Source organism: Astatotilapia calliptera, chromosome 3 (assembly GCF_900246225.1).
Source record: "Astatotilapia calliptera chromosome 3, fAstCal1.2, whole genome shotgun sequence".
In the NCBI taxonomy this organism is placed as follows: domain Eukaryota; kingdom Metazoa; phylum Chordata; class Actinopteri; order Cichliformes; family Cichlidae; genus Astatotilapia; species Astatotilapia calliptera.
In genome coordinates, this window is record NC_039304.1 from 24,937,114 (window position 1) to 24,950,737 (window position 13,624).

Sequence of the window (13,624 nt, forward strand, 5' to 3'; positions counted from 1 at the left end):
CTCGAACACACCAGTGTTGAATACACAACTATAGACACACTCTCTCCGAAATGATTCCTCTGCCTCCTCAGATCTGATCCCAACTCTGTTAACAAAAGCACCACCGGCTCCACTGACATCCTGAAACATGTACGAAAGCTTCAACTCTCGGATCAAACCATGAAATTCCATGAACCCAGAATCTCAGTTTCCTCCTTAGAAACATCAGCTCATCAGCACTGGATGTCGACTACATTTTTTCACAGTGGGTTTTTTATGAGCACATATTGAGGACATCCATCCATCCATTCACTTCCGCTTATCATTTTCAGGGTCGCGGGGGGCGCTGGAGCCCATCCCAGCTGTCATAGGGCGAGAGGCGGGGTACACCCTGGACAGGTCGCCAGTCTGTCGCAGGGCTAACACACAGGGACAGACAACCATTCACACGCACATTCACACCTAGTGACAATTTGGATTATTCAATTAACCTATCCCCACAAGCTGCATGTCTTTGGACGGTGGGAGGAAGCCGAAGTACCCGGAGAGAACCCACGCAAACACGGGGAGAACATGCAAACTCCACACAGAAAGACCCCGGCCTGATGGTGGAATTGAACTCAGTCTTTATAGTCGTGGCTGGAGGTCGGGGCTGTGTGAAGGCTGATCTAACATCATCAGTTATTTTGTATTTTACCAGGTCATGAACACAACACTCTACTTTGTTTTTTAAATGGAGTAAATAAAGTTTGTTACACACAGTGGCTAACAGTGATGACTGACCTCAGAAAGTGAGAGGAAGGACTCCAATCATCCAGCTGGTCGCCATGGTGACCAAAATTGTGGAGGCACAGAAGCACAAGGAGGAGGTCAGGACTCAGAGTGAAGCTCCTGCAGCAAACAGACATGTAAATGTAAAGTGTCTGATGGTTTTCAGAGTGAAACACAAACAGGACCTGATGCTGTGAAAACTACACCAATGAAACACATCTGTTGACCGTTGTTGTCATCATCATCATCTTCATCCATCTGGAGTTTGAGCTGGATTCAGTGCAGTGAATTTGGACCATGTGATCAGCTGACCTGAGGTTTCTTTGTTTTTGTTGATTTAACAAACTGCATTAAAATTTACCACACGCTACTTTGTCCATTAATGTAGAAAAATATAGCCTTTTAAATTCAGATGAACATATCATACAATACAACAACATGAACCTCAATACCACCAGGACAAAAGAGCTGAAAGTAAGTAAGTAAGTAAGTAAAATTTTATTTATATAGCACATTTCTAGATAGAGATCACAAAGTGCTTTACAAGATATAACAGATTAAAAAGACAAAATACAAACAAAGTTAGCAAAAGGCAGTTTTAAAAAGATGTGTTTTTAGCTGTTTTTTTAAAAGTAATCAATGAATCAGCGGATCGTAAGTCCTGAGGAAGGGAATTCCACAGTCTGGCGGCCACAGTAGCAAAAGCTCTATCACCCCTAGTTTTCAGTCTCGTATACTGAATGACAAGTAGGCCCTGACTACTCGACCTCAGAGACCTACTAGGGGCATAGGGCTGTAAAAGTTCAATGATATATGGTGGTGCTTGTTGTTGAAGAGCCTTGAAAGTTAAAACCAAAATCTTAAACTGGACTCTAAATTCAACAGGAAGCCAATGTAACTGCATGAGCAACGGTGTTATATGTGAAAATTTAGAAGCTTTCGTCAAAAGTCTTGCTGCAGCATTCTGAACGATCTGCAGACGCTCCAAAGAACCTTTATTTAAACAAGTAAACAGGGAATTGCAAAAGTCTACTTCAAAAGGAGGAAGTCTGTGCTACAAGTGCTACAACCCATCAGCATCAACAGGGAGTTAGTTGAAAGGGTGTCAAGATTCAAGTTCCTGGGTGTGCACATAGACACAGACCTCCAATGGAGCTCAAACACCTCAGTGTAGAAGAAGGCCTAACGGCGTCTCCATTTTCTGAGAATCCTCAGAAAAATGGACCTGAAGAAGGAGCTGCTGATCGCCTTCTACGGTTGCTCCATTGAAGGTGTGCTGACATACTGCACCACAGCACACCAAAAAAAGCACTTCAGAGGTTCATTAAAATGGCCCAAAAAATCATTGGACATCCTCTTTCCTCCCTGAACGATCTGCACAGCATTCGCTGTCTCATGAGGGCACGCAGCATCCTACGGGATTGCACACACCCAGGACACCGGGTGTTTAAGCTGCTGCTGTCTGCCAGGAGAGTCAGGCTGCTGAGGTCACAGACAAACAGACTCAAGGAAAACTTTTACAATAGTCCTAATCAATGCTAACAGCTGACCTGATTGGCTACCTCCCTGGACTTTAACAATAACAACAAAAATAATAAAAACAACAACAACGTGCAATAAACATTCACTCTTATTTATTTATTTATTAAGTCATTTATTTTTTTTTTTATTTTGCTCATACTTTTCTTGCACCTAAACCTTAAGTTACTGTGTTGTATTGTCTGTAGTGCCAATGTGGGACAGTTTCCAATTTCATTGTACTGTTGTAGGCACTATAGTTTCTAGGTATGACTGTGCAGTGTCTTGCACCGTCATACCTGTGTTGATGGACGTTAATGTTGCAGATCGGCGAATAAATAAAGTTGGCAACTAGAGGTGGGAATCCTCAGACAGCCCACGATAGGATCTTATCACAATATTTCACTCATGATGGTGTAATTTTGCGATTTATAAACATTTTGCGACATTCTGAGTATTGCAATAAGACACTGTGATTTATCACGTTTTTACTGCAAATGATGTCCTCAAAGCTAAACTTTGTGAATATCGGTGTCATCAAACATTCCAACACTGTCAACAAAATCTGACATAAATGTCGCCATGAGACAGTCAATCATCAAAAATCCGAGATACTATGCTCTATCAATTTATTTCCCCCAAAACTATTAGCAGCAGTAACTCTAATGTCAAGCAAAGACGTATCTGGGCGTGCCACTTCTGTGAGATTTGAAGTTCGTGTGTGTGTGTCTGTGTGACATGTGAACCATCTTAGAGCCGAGCTCAGCTTTAGCTGAAAACATGACACATCTCAGCTGGTGTGCAGTGTTTCCTCAAAAATACTGAGTGGAGAAAGGGGAAAAGAAAAGAAGAATTTCTGTTGTGATATTTTTAAGCCATGAATTTGTCGATCCTTCTTCTCCATTTTTTAAATATAAGAACTGGTTGTTTTGTATCCTGAGTTTAATGGGAAGTTGTGTAAATCATGTTTGGTTTTTTAAACTAATTTTCCACGCCTAATAACAATAACAACATTATAAATGATTACAGTGAATAAGGCTAATAGGACCAGAGCAGAAAGATTCACTGCTGCAGAAGCCTCGAGAAAAATGCGTCAAGCCCAAAGGAGACGAGTCAGCATCAAAGACAAAGATCTCAGCAAGATCAGACACGAATCTGGCCACAAGTTCCTGAAGGAGGACGAGGGCCTGACTGCTGAGAGTAATTCATAAAGAGAGGGGTGTTCACCCGCTACCCACTGGACACAGAAGTCTGTTGAATGCTGATTGGTTGGGAGTTCACGCAGAGTTCACCAGGAACAGAACTACAAACTGCATATGTGACCCACAGCTGTGAGTGTTAACATGCCTGCTGCATCCTGACCCACAGCAAATGTAACATGAACTACTTTCCACAACACAACACAACACAACACAACACAAGCCACACTTTATTATAAACCTCCCTGAACAACAGACAGCCCTTCTTTACACAGTGTTGCCTTCATAGTTTTTTTTTTTTTCATATTTTTATTGAGAGACAAGTGTACATTAGTTTACAATGACAATACAATCTGTGCCCCTCACATATTTATTAGTTTTTCTTACATGAACAGATACAATAATACACACACCCACAGACACACCCACAGACACACCCACATAAAATTGAAAAAACAAACAAACAAAACAAAACCTAAGAAGAAACCCAAAACAAACACAAACAAACCCCAAGACACACACACACACAAAAAAAAAAAAAAAATGACATCACATCTCTAAACCAAAAAGAAACTGAAGGTGGCTTTGAAGATTTCCAAAGGAGTAAGATGCAACGTCTAGCCAAAAGTGATGTAAAAGCTAATATTTTGAAGTGTGTAGGGTCGGTTAGTACGGTGTTGACTGGAAGCCCAAAAACAGCTAGAAAAGGGTCCATGCAGATTTGGGTCCCAAGAGCCTTCTCCTAATTTTAACAACTGAATGGACATTTAAATCCATAAGTTGTTTATATATTAAAGATATAATTGACTTCTTATTGGGTTTAAGGGATAAGAATTCCTCCCACGGTTGGACATTTGGAAGAAGAGGGTAGGAGGGGAAGAGAGCAGAAGTGCAATGCCGTGCCTGAAAATAACGGAATAGATCGGTAGCCGGAAGATTTGTTTCTGAACACAGGTCTAAAAAAGTTAAGAAAGTGCCATCTTTATAGAGATCCTTAAACGTATTAATACCATGACGCTTCCACTGTACATAGGTACCATCAATGAGACCAGGACTAAACAGATGGTTCTGTGTGATGGGCATGTGTACTGATGCAGAGATGTACTTAAAATGACTCCTGAATTGTGACCAGACCCTTAGACTAGACTGTACCACGGGATTTTTGGGTGAAATGAGAAGGCTTAAGTGGTAGTGGAGAGAACAATAAAGCTTGTAAGGATGAGGAAGTGCACGACAGGCGTTCCAGTTTGCACCACAGCAGTTCTTGAGATTCAAGCCAATGGGTCAATTTGTGAATATGAGAGGACCAATAATAAAATAAAAAGTTAGGCAAAGCAAGACCACCATCAAACGTCAGTCTCTGTAATAATGATTTCCTCACCTTGGGATGTTTCCCTCCCCACAAAAACGATGTAACTAGCTGGTCTAACTTTTTGAAAAAAGCTTTAGGTAAAAATATAGGAATACTCTGAAACAGAAATAACAATCGAGGCAAAATGTTCGTCTTTACAGCATTGATCCGACCAATTAGGGACAAAGGTAGCGATTTCCATCTCTGAAAATCTGATTGAATTTGAATGATTAAAGGGGAGAAATTGGAAGAGTATAGAGAAGACAAAGTACGAGTCACGTTAACTCCCAAATATTTAAAGCCGGTAGGGCTAAGTCTAAAAGGAATGTCAGATTGTTTAAGTGTAAAACTTAAAGAATTTATGGGGAAACATTCACTTTTAATAAGATTTATTTTGTAACCTGACAGAGAGCTGAAATTGTTTAATAGAGACACAATTGATGGCATGCTAGATAAGAGATCAGAAACATATAGAAGCAGGTCATCTGCATATAAAGACAATTTTAAGTCAAGGCCTGACCGGTAAATACCATGAAAATGAGGAAGGGCCTTTAAAGCTATAGATAGGGGTTCAATTGCAATAGCGAAAAGTAGGGGGGACAGGGGGCAACCCTGTCTCGTGCCGCGTGACAATGAGAAGTAGCCAGAGGAAACACCATTTGTGTAGACACTGGCTTGGGGTGCCTTGTACAACAGTCGAATCCATGAAATGAATCTGTCCTTGAAATCAAATCTTTGTAAGACCGCAAAGAAAAAGCTCCACTCTACATGATTGAAAGCTTTCTCAGCGTCAAGTGAGATAACTACTTCTGGATTAGTGGTTGAGTGTTGGGAAAGAATGACATTCAAAAGCGTGCGAACATTAAAGAACAGCTGGCGGCCTTTAATAAAGCCATTCTGTTCATCTGAAATAATAGTAGGAAGAACCTTTTCAAGGCGAATTGCTAAAATTTTAGCCAAGACTTTAACATCCACATTCAGTAGGCCTATACGAGGTGCAAGACGTAGGATCCTTACCCTTCTTTAAGAGAACAGTAATTAGTACTTGAGACAATGTAGGGGGCAATAGACCACGTTCAAAAGATTCATTATACACTGAAAGAAGTAGTGGGGCTAACTTGTCTATAAATGTTTTTAAAAATTCAACTGAAAACCCGTCAGGTCCTGGTGCCTTAATATTGTGCATGGTCTTGATTGCATGCACAATTTCATCCAACCTAAAAGGGGCATCTAATTGTTCAGCTATAACAGGATCGACAGTGGGAGAAAACATGCCACCTTCATAGTTGAGTGAAGCCAACACTGTGGACTCGTAGAGCCACTCGTCTACAGCATGAGGCAGAACACTAGCTCTCCCTCTCTAGCTTGATCAGTGAGAAAACAAATGTAATCTGCAAACATGTACTTCCACAAAAAGCTATAAATGAACATCTCATGCTGCTGAGCTGTGACTCACAGAAAACTGAAATTAAAAGTAAGTGAGACTATTTCACCTCATACACCAACACTAACAGGCACTTTGAGCGCTCAGTCACTCCATCATTGTTACTCTTCAATATAAACAATGGAAACGCCGGAAAGATAAATGATGGCAGATTTTACTGCAAGATTCTGCATTTGTCAGAAAGAAACTTGACATGCCGACAGAGTTCTACCTCCAAAACAATAAGAAAGACACAGACTGATCTTATGGGCTGAACACTGCTCTTTACTGACACCCTGCTGGCAGACTGCACAGACAGTGTGAGCACCAGATTCATTTTTTTATTAGTTCAAAGTATACAAAGAAGAAAAAGCAGGAAAATTTCTGATCAAACTAACCCACTGATCAGACTTCGATTAAACATCATCATTAAACATCATCCACAGTTCTCAGGGAGAAAATGAGAAACACTACAGATGTTTGTGGTCTAACAAGTTTCATCACAGCACATGTGTGACTCAGCACAGGAAAAGACGGCTGAAAATCTTGGCTGACCTGTTCGGGAATGACAATCCTTCCTGTGCATTTCTGGCCACTTTTTCCACCACAGCTTTTGACATTTTTGTGAACAAATAACAATGATCACCTCATTATAACTAAAAATAATCACCACTTCAATATATCACCAGTGAAATATCGGGAGAGAGATTGCTGAAATTCAAATAAAGAAAACTACATGACTCTATGTGTTGCACCACACATTTATAAACATTTTGCAGCCTTCTGAGTATTGCAATAAAACACACTGTGATTTATCACGTTTTTACTGTGAAATATTTCCTCAAAGTTAAACTTTGTCAATATCTGTTTCAACCAGTCAGATCAGCTATTTTTTTGCACTAAAATGAGACGATCAAACACACCAACGCTGTCAACAAAATCTGCCATAAATGTTGCCATGAGACAGTCAATCATCATCATCAAACGTCATTAAAATATCTAGATACTATGCTCTATCAATTTATTTCCCCCCAAACCTAACGGCAATAACTCTAATTTCAAACAACTGGGCGTGAAGTTGGTGTGTGTGTGTGTGTGTGTGTGTGTGTGTGTGTGTGTGTGTGTGTGTGTGTGTGTGTGTGTGTGTGTGTGTGTGTGTGTGGTGGCTATACTGATCCATCAGAATCATCATCATACAAGAGAAAACAACAGGAGCATATATATTTCTGGCTGTCAGATTTTGAAATGTGAGTATACTGTGAGTGTGACTGCTTTTTATGTGTGTTTTATTAATTTTTGTTTGTTTATTGGTGTTCATTTGTGCTACATTTTACCTGTTACAGAGAGAGAAGTGCAATCATAAAATAGTCTGCTCTTTGGTCATTCCTTTAGTCATCAGCGTTGTGACAAAGTAACAATAGCATGGCTGAAAGGACATCGACCAATCCTGCTGCTGACTCTCAGAGCAAAAGTCAAACTCAGACATTCAGTCATTTTTTCCTGTTATGTGCGCTGATCAACTCAGAGATAAAAGCTTCCATACTGGCATGAAAAAACACAACAAGGCTAGGATGGTGTTATAGGTAAACATTTTACACTGGCAGAGAAGAAAGTTGCCGTGATTTAACCCACTTTACATCAAAGTGGGTTGTATGTGGCTCTCTCTGCTCTAAAGTTTCCCCTCAGCAGGATTTAGTAGAACAATAAATGACTGTAAACAGCTGGTGCTGTGGTTAATGTGATACTTAACCATGAATTAGACTACTCATAGAAATAAAAACACTTTACTCAATGGCACCAGCCTCCTTTCTCTCTCTCACACACACACTGGAGAATGTGCATAAGCGGGGTTGTAATTAGAGTCAGCTGGCGTTTTGGCAAATGTCACAGTTCTTTAAACACCAGAGCGGTGAGCCTCACAGTCGCTGTGAAGATGAGAGCGCCAGCAGTGGCAGCACTCAGCTTTCTACCTTTATCATTTTAAATCAGCCACAATTCAACCAACTGTAGGTGATGATGTAACATTGCTTACCCTTACTGTGGTCGTAGGCTGCATTTAAACAGATTCACACTTCATCATAAACCTTAAACTTTCACTCAGGTATTCTTCCACATACACAGTACAATAAGACAGAAACCACACAGTGATCACAAATGTGACTAAAACAAGTTTCAAGTCTCATTTAAATCATCCAGAGATTATTTCCCTGGGTCTGTGTGGTTGCTGTCAAAGCTCCACCTGCTTTATACTGAATCTGACTGTATCGTCTGTCCTCCACCCAACCACACAGGCCATCATCCTTCCAGCTCTGCTCACCTCCCACTGTCCAGCCCCTTCAGCCCTCTCTGAAGGTGAATCCTGGCTGACCTCACGTCTCTCCACCAGCATCAGAGCATCATCATGGATGCTGTAACAGAGAACAAACACAAACCACTTTGTCAAATACAGAGAAACACCTGCAGGCCGACCAGCACAGACAACCACACACATTTAAAGCAGGGTGCTTGGGTCTGAGTAGGACTATGGTAAGTCTCACCACAGTGAAACAGACTGACAACTTTCAAGGAGCTCATTATGAAAACTCAAACCACTAACATACCACAGTCACTTCTATGAAGAGTGAGCGCAGGATCCCTGTGGCTTCCTGCTCTAACATATCACAGTCATTTTCTATGAAGAGTGAGCGCAGGATCCCTGTGGCTTCCTGCTCTAACATATCACAGTCATTTTCTATGAAGAGTGAGCGCAGGATCCCTGTGGCTTCCTTGTGACAGCAACATGAGACTGTAGCAGTGAGGCTAACTCTAACATTAGGGGGAAACCAAAGCTTAGACTGTAAGTGTGCCTTTTGTTTCCTCAGCTCAGACAGCTGGCTGCTGGTGACCAGTTGGTGTGAAGGAAGGATACAGGACAAATCTGAGCTGATCTTACTTCTGTCCACATAAATGTCAGAGTTTTAATGGCATTGTGCTAAGTCTCCACGTCTGTGCTATTAATGGCAGCTTGTTAAAGAGCCTGTCAGGAATACCAAAGCACTCAATTGTCAGGGGTGCTTTGCAACTGGTGACTGGGCACACAGCCAGCCTCCTTGTCATCACTAATGACCCTGCTAGGATTTCCTGCAGCCTCTCAGCCACACAGAGGGAGTGTGGCTCTCAGCCAACTCCCTCAGTGTGGATATGATATCACCAGGTACACCCGCAACATTTTTTAACATTTTGTTTTTCAACAGCATCAAGACTGACGGAGTGTGTTTGAGATAACCTCACAAGTGTCACAGATGACACATTTGGCGTTTTTTTGCTGGTTTGTCGGTAGCAGCTCCTGAAACGCAAGACTACCACACATCTGTTCGACCAACGCCAGTAGATCTGGAGCTAAAATGATAATAATAATAATAAAAACAACAAAACAGTTTACCTGAAGTTATGCAGGAGTATCCGGGATGAATAAAAGACTACTGAGTAACGTCCTCATGTCTGTAGCCGGTTTAACGCACATACTGTGCGGACATTTTAACATTTTCCGCTCTTTGCGGCTCCCCTCTTTTCACCGTCCAACATAAAAACTAGCTAACCGGAGCGCAGCACGTCACTTTCCTTTTTCCCTTCCTTTTGCCTTTTTTGACCCGTTTCTACTAATAATCTTTATTACAGTGAATAAACACAATAAACTGCATGCATTTAAAGTAATACACGCCCAAGTCTGATTTGGATCACAGTTCTAAGCGAGAGAGACATTGTAATTAAGCACTATCTTAGAGGAACAGTCAAGTACTTATGTACCTTGTGACCATGCAAGAGCTGTAGGGCTAAGAGGAATAAATAATAGACGGTTAAGAAATAAAGAAAGTCTCTATATTGTTCATAGAGTTAATAGATTCACAACAGACGTGTTAAGTTAAGAGACATGGCTATAGAATCGATATTATTGTAAATGTCACCACACCGCACATACTTAACGATTCTTCACTATATCTAACAAAAGCTCAAACGAGTGTAGCAGCATCGCGTGGGTGAGGAATCGATAGCGCAATGTTATCGATTGAGGCTTCTGTTACGTAGAAATATCATTATTTCCCTCTCCCCGGCAAAACTACGGTATGAGTATGAGTAACTCAGTAACTAGATCAGTAACTAGATCGTGATGGCAGGAATGCACACTTCAAAGTCTGCTTCGGTAGGAGGTGCTGCCCTTCGGTGGGCGTTACCGCCTCTACCTAGGTAACATTCTCCTTATTTAAAAGCGCACGAGCTAGGCACTTTACCTCCTCATTCACAGGATGAAGACTCTGAGCTTTTTGTGCATTCTTCTATTTTTATGCAGCGAGGTTTTAGGAAAGTTGATCCAAGCTCCTTTAGGAGATGACGTTGAGTTTCTGCTGTCAGAGGAGTGCCTGAAGGGACGGGGAACACTGAATCTACGAAGGAATGATGCCAGCACGGAGCTGATCGCCTCCCTGGAAAACGTCTGGAAACCCGGACCACAACATTCACACCGCGTGAATCACAGAGGGCTCTCTCTCATCCTGGACAACGCAGATCTGAACGACGAAGGGTTGTACGAGTTTACATGCAACGGCAAAGACTTGGAAGCGATCAAGCTGGAAGTATTTGTCCCCTCTGAAGTTGATGTAACCGAGGGCGAGGATGCCACACTCCCGTGCCGCTCCGGCATCGCGGGCCAGTCGGTGAAATCTGCGCGCTGGAGGACAAATGGAAACGCGGTGCTTCAGCTGGATGCTAAAACAGGGGGAATCACGTACGGGGAAGACGTTGACACAAGCCGGGTGTCGATACCATCAGAGTGGGACCGACAAGCAGACCTGTCCCTCACCATAAAGGGAGTCCAGCAACAAGATGAAGGAGTTTATTACTGTGACATAGACAAGTGGGAGAGACACCGATCTGCTGTCCGCCTGCGAGTCCACCCTCAACTCCCCACAGCAGCCGGTAGCACACCTCTGCCTACAACCACACCGACGGTAAGTACACCGACCACATTTAAATAGCTGCACACTGAACAGCAAACTTTGATGGCTCGTTATTGGCGCGTTTGGCGCATCTGAATCTGGCGCCACTCTGCCAGATTTGCAGTCAGCGCTTCGGAGCAGTGGGTCAGTGTTTGAGTGGAGGGCAGTGGGGTGATGTCACAGCACGCAGGCTTTCCACCAACACCTGAATTTGATGCCGTGCATAGTAGATAACATAACTGCACAGAAACATGTATTGTGTTTTTGGTTTGTTTCAATTTACGCTGGCTAAATTTACGCACAAACCACACTCACTAACATGTCTGGTTCCTGTTTTCTTGTCCTCACAGCCATCAGAGTCCTCTGATAGGACAGGGATCACAGTGATCACATTCCTTGTAACAGCAGCTGTAACATCTGGGATCGTTGGTCCTCTGGCTTTCCTCTTGGGCCGGAAACGGAGGAGAGAAACGAGAGATGAGGAGACCGGAGCCCAACTAAACGGGTGCCATACCACCAATCACGACCAGTCATCAGGAGATCAGCACGTCTCTACAAATGGCTTTAAAATGCCACCTGATGCTCCAGAGGAAATTACCCTACTGCCTAATGATAATAACAACAATAATAATGAATAAAAAATTAAATAAACATCTTTTTTTAAATAAAGGAACTGGTTCTTTTACTTGGAGATGCTCATCAGTGTCTCCATGTCTTCCTATCGTGTCTAAATTCACCGTCTGTGTTTACATGTATCAAGTTACACAGTATCTGCACACCAGTAACTTCAGTAACTTGGACCATAAAGAAAAACAAAACAAAACACACAAACACATACACTTTTGTGTTTTATTGATTTATTGGTGTTTTCTGCCAAGAGGAAATAATCCGTTTATAAACCTCTTATAAGCTTTATTTTTAGATTATCGGTTGTAGGATGAGGTGGTGACAGAAAACTTCAGCGACCCAGAACAATCACAAGAGGGCAAAAAGCCACAGGAAACAAAAGCTGATCGCATCTGTTCTGGAACATTTAGACTTAATGAGAAAATATTTCAAAGAATCAAATATGGACAAGCATAAGTAAAGTTTGGTATTTTCTTTCTGTAGCATGGTTTCTTGGTAAGCTTGTCCTTGCTAAAGCTGTGAATCTCGTTCATTCACTTATTCATATTTAAATAAAAATTCCCAGTAGAAGGAGCACATTAGGGCAGGTGGGACTTGTGCTTTCCTCAATTTCCAGAGGAAGTAGAAGCGAGTTTGAGCCTCCTTGGGCAGCGATGTGGTGCTGTGAGACGGAGAGGTCCTCGTTCAAGCTACGAACAGGCAGTAATTTAACAGCTATAAATCAGGAGGAGAAACGATCTCAAACATGAGGTTACAGCCAGCATCTCTGATGGATATAAGAGGTTTTATTTGCTGACAAACTGATTAAATTGTCTAAACTGTAGAAATTAGGGACACACACAAGAATGATTCTTTTTCCCTTTGAATGCCTCTGTGGAGAGTTTCCCAGTGTAGCCCAGCAAAGACAAAGGTTATTGAAGGCAAATGGTTCAGGAAACACCGAGGCTGTTACACACTGGGAGAAAGTGTCTGGACCTGATCCAGGCTGTTCATGAATCAAAAGCAAATGAACAGACACGCTCGTTTTAAATCCTCATTTCCTGAATATGCCTTCAGGAAAGACAAAATAATGCTCATGTTGTAAAATGACCAACACTTTCATGACAGCGCAACCAAATGCAGGACACAGAGGCAGATAAAGTCAAATTAAAAGGCGAGACATTTATTGGCTTTAAATAAAAGTGTGAATCTACACAAAGTTCACCAAAACAGGGTGAATTCAATTAATCACCTGATAAGGATTTTCAGATACAGCTAATACATCTACTTTATTTCCATAAAACCCTCCCTGTCATATTTATTTTAAAAAAGGGTTTTTTAAGGTACTTTTCATTAAGAAGTCAGAAACTATTTTCAGTCAGCATTAAGGACCCCAACACAGATCACCACTTTACAGACTTTTTATCACCATATAAATATACAAAAAAAACAGCTTTGTGATTCATTTTTGACACTGGTGCTTCTTCTGCCCATGACTGTAGTGAACATCAGGCTCTGGCTGTTCAGTCAGGTCCAATAGAGCAGGGGTGTCAAACTCAAGGCACACTTTAGGTCGCGGGCCAAACAAGATAAACATTTATTGAACACTAAAACAATGTTTTTTTAAACATAAATAGGAATAAAAACAGACAGGAATATTATTCCAGATTAAATAAACTTAAAAAAAGAAACTTTAACTTTAAATATTTTGTTCTTCATAAAAATATATCCTGTCAAAATTATGCAAGTTAGAAATATGAACATGCTGCCAAAAACCCCAGAAAAAATAAATGAAAGCATACAC

General features: G+C 41.5%; 1 protein-coding gene across 1 annotated transcript; it reads left to right on the forward strand.

Annotated features, from left to right (window-relative positions):
• Nucleotides 1-10,384: 10,384 nt before the first annotated feature.
• Nucleotides 10,385-13,407, forward strand: LOC113019054 (uncharacterized). Its single transcript, XM_026162540.1, has 2 exons — nt 10,385-11,226; nt 11,565-13,407. The coding sequence occupies exons 1-2, from the start codon at nt 10,525-10,527 to the stop codon at nt 11,850-11,852; spliced, it is 990 nt and encodes a 329-aa protein (XP_026018325.1). The 5' UTR covers nt 10,385-10,524; the 3' UTR covers nt 11,853-13,407.
• Nucleotides 13,408-13,624: the final 217 nt, after the last annotated feature.

Bases quoted from the DNA above. Each gene is read 5' to 3' on its own strand.
- LOC113019054 (XM_026162540.1), top strand. From the start codon at position 10,525: ATGAAGACTCTGAGCTTTTTGTGCATTCTTCTATTTTTATGCAGCGAG. The intron at 11,227-11,564 runs GTAAGTACACCG...TTGTCCTCACAG, and splicing joins TGCCTACAACCACACCGACG to CCATCAGAGTCCTCTGATAG.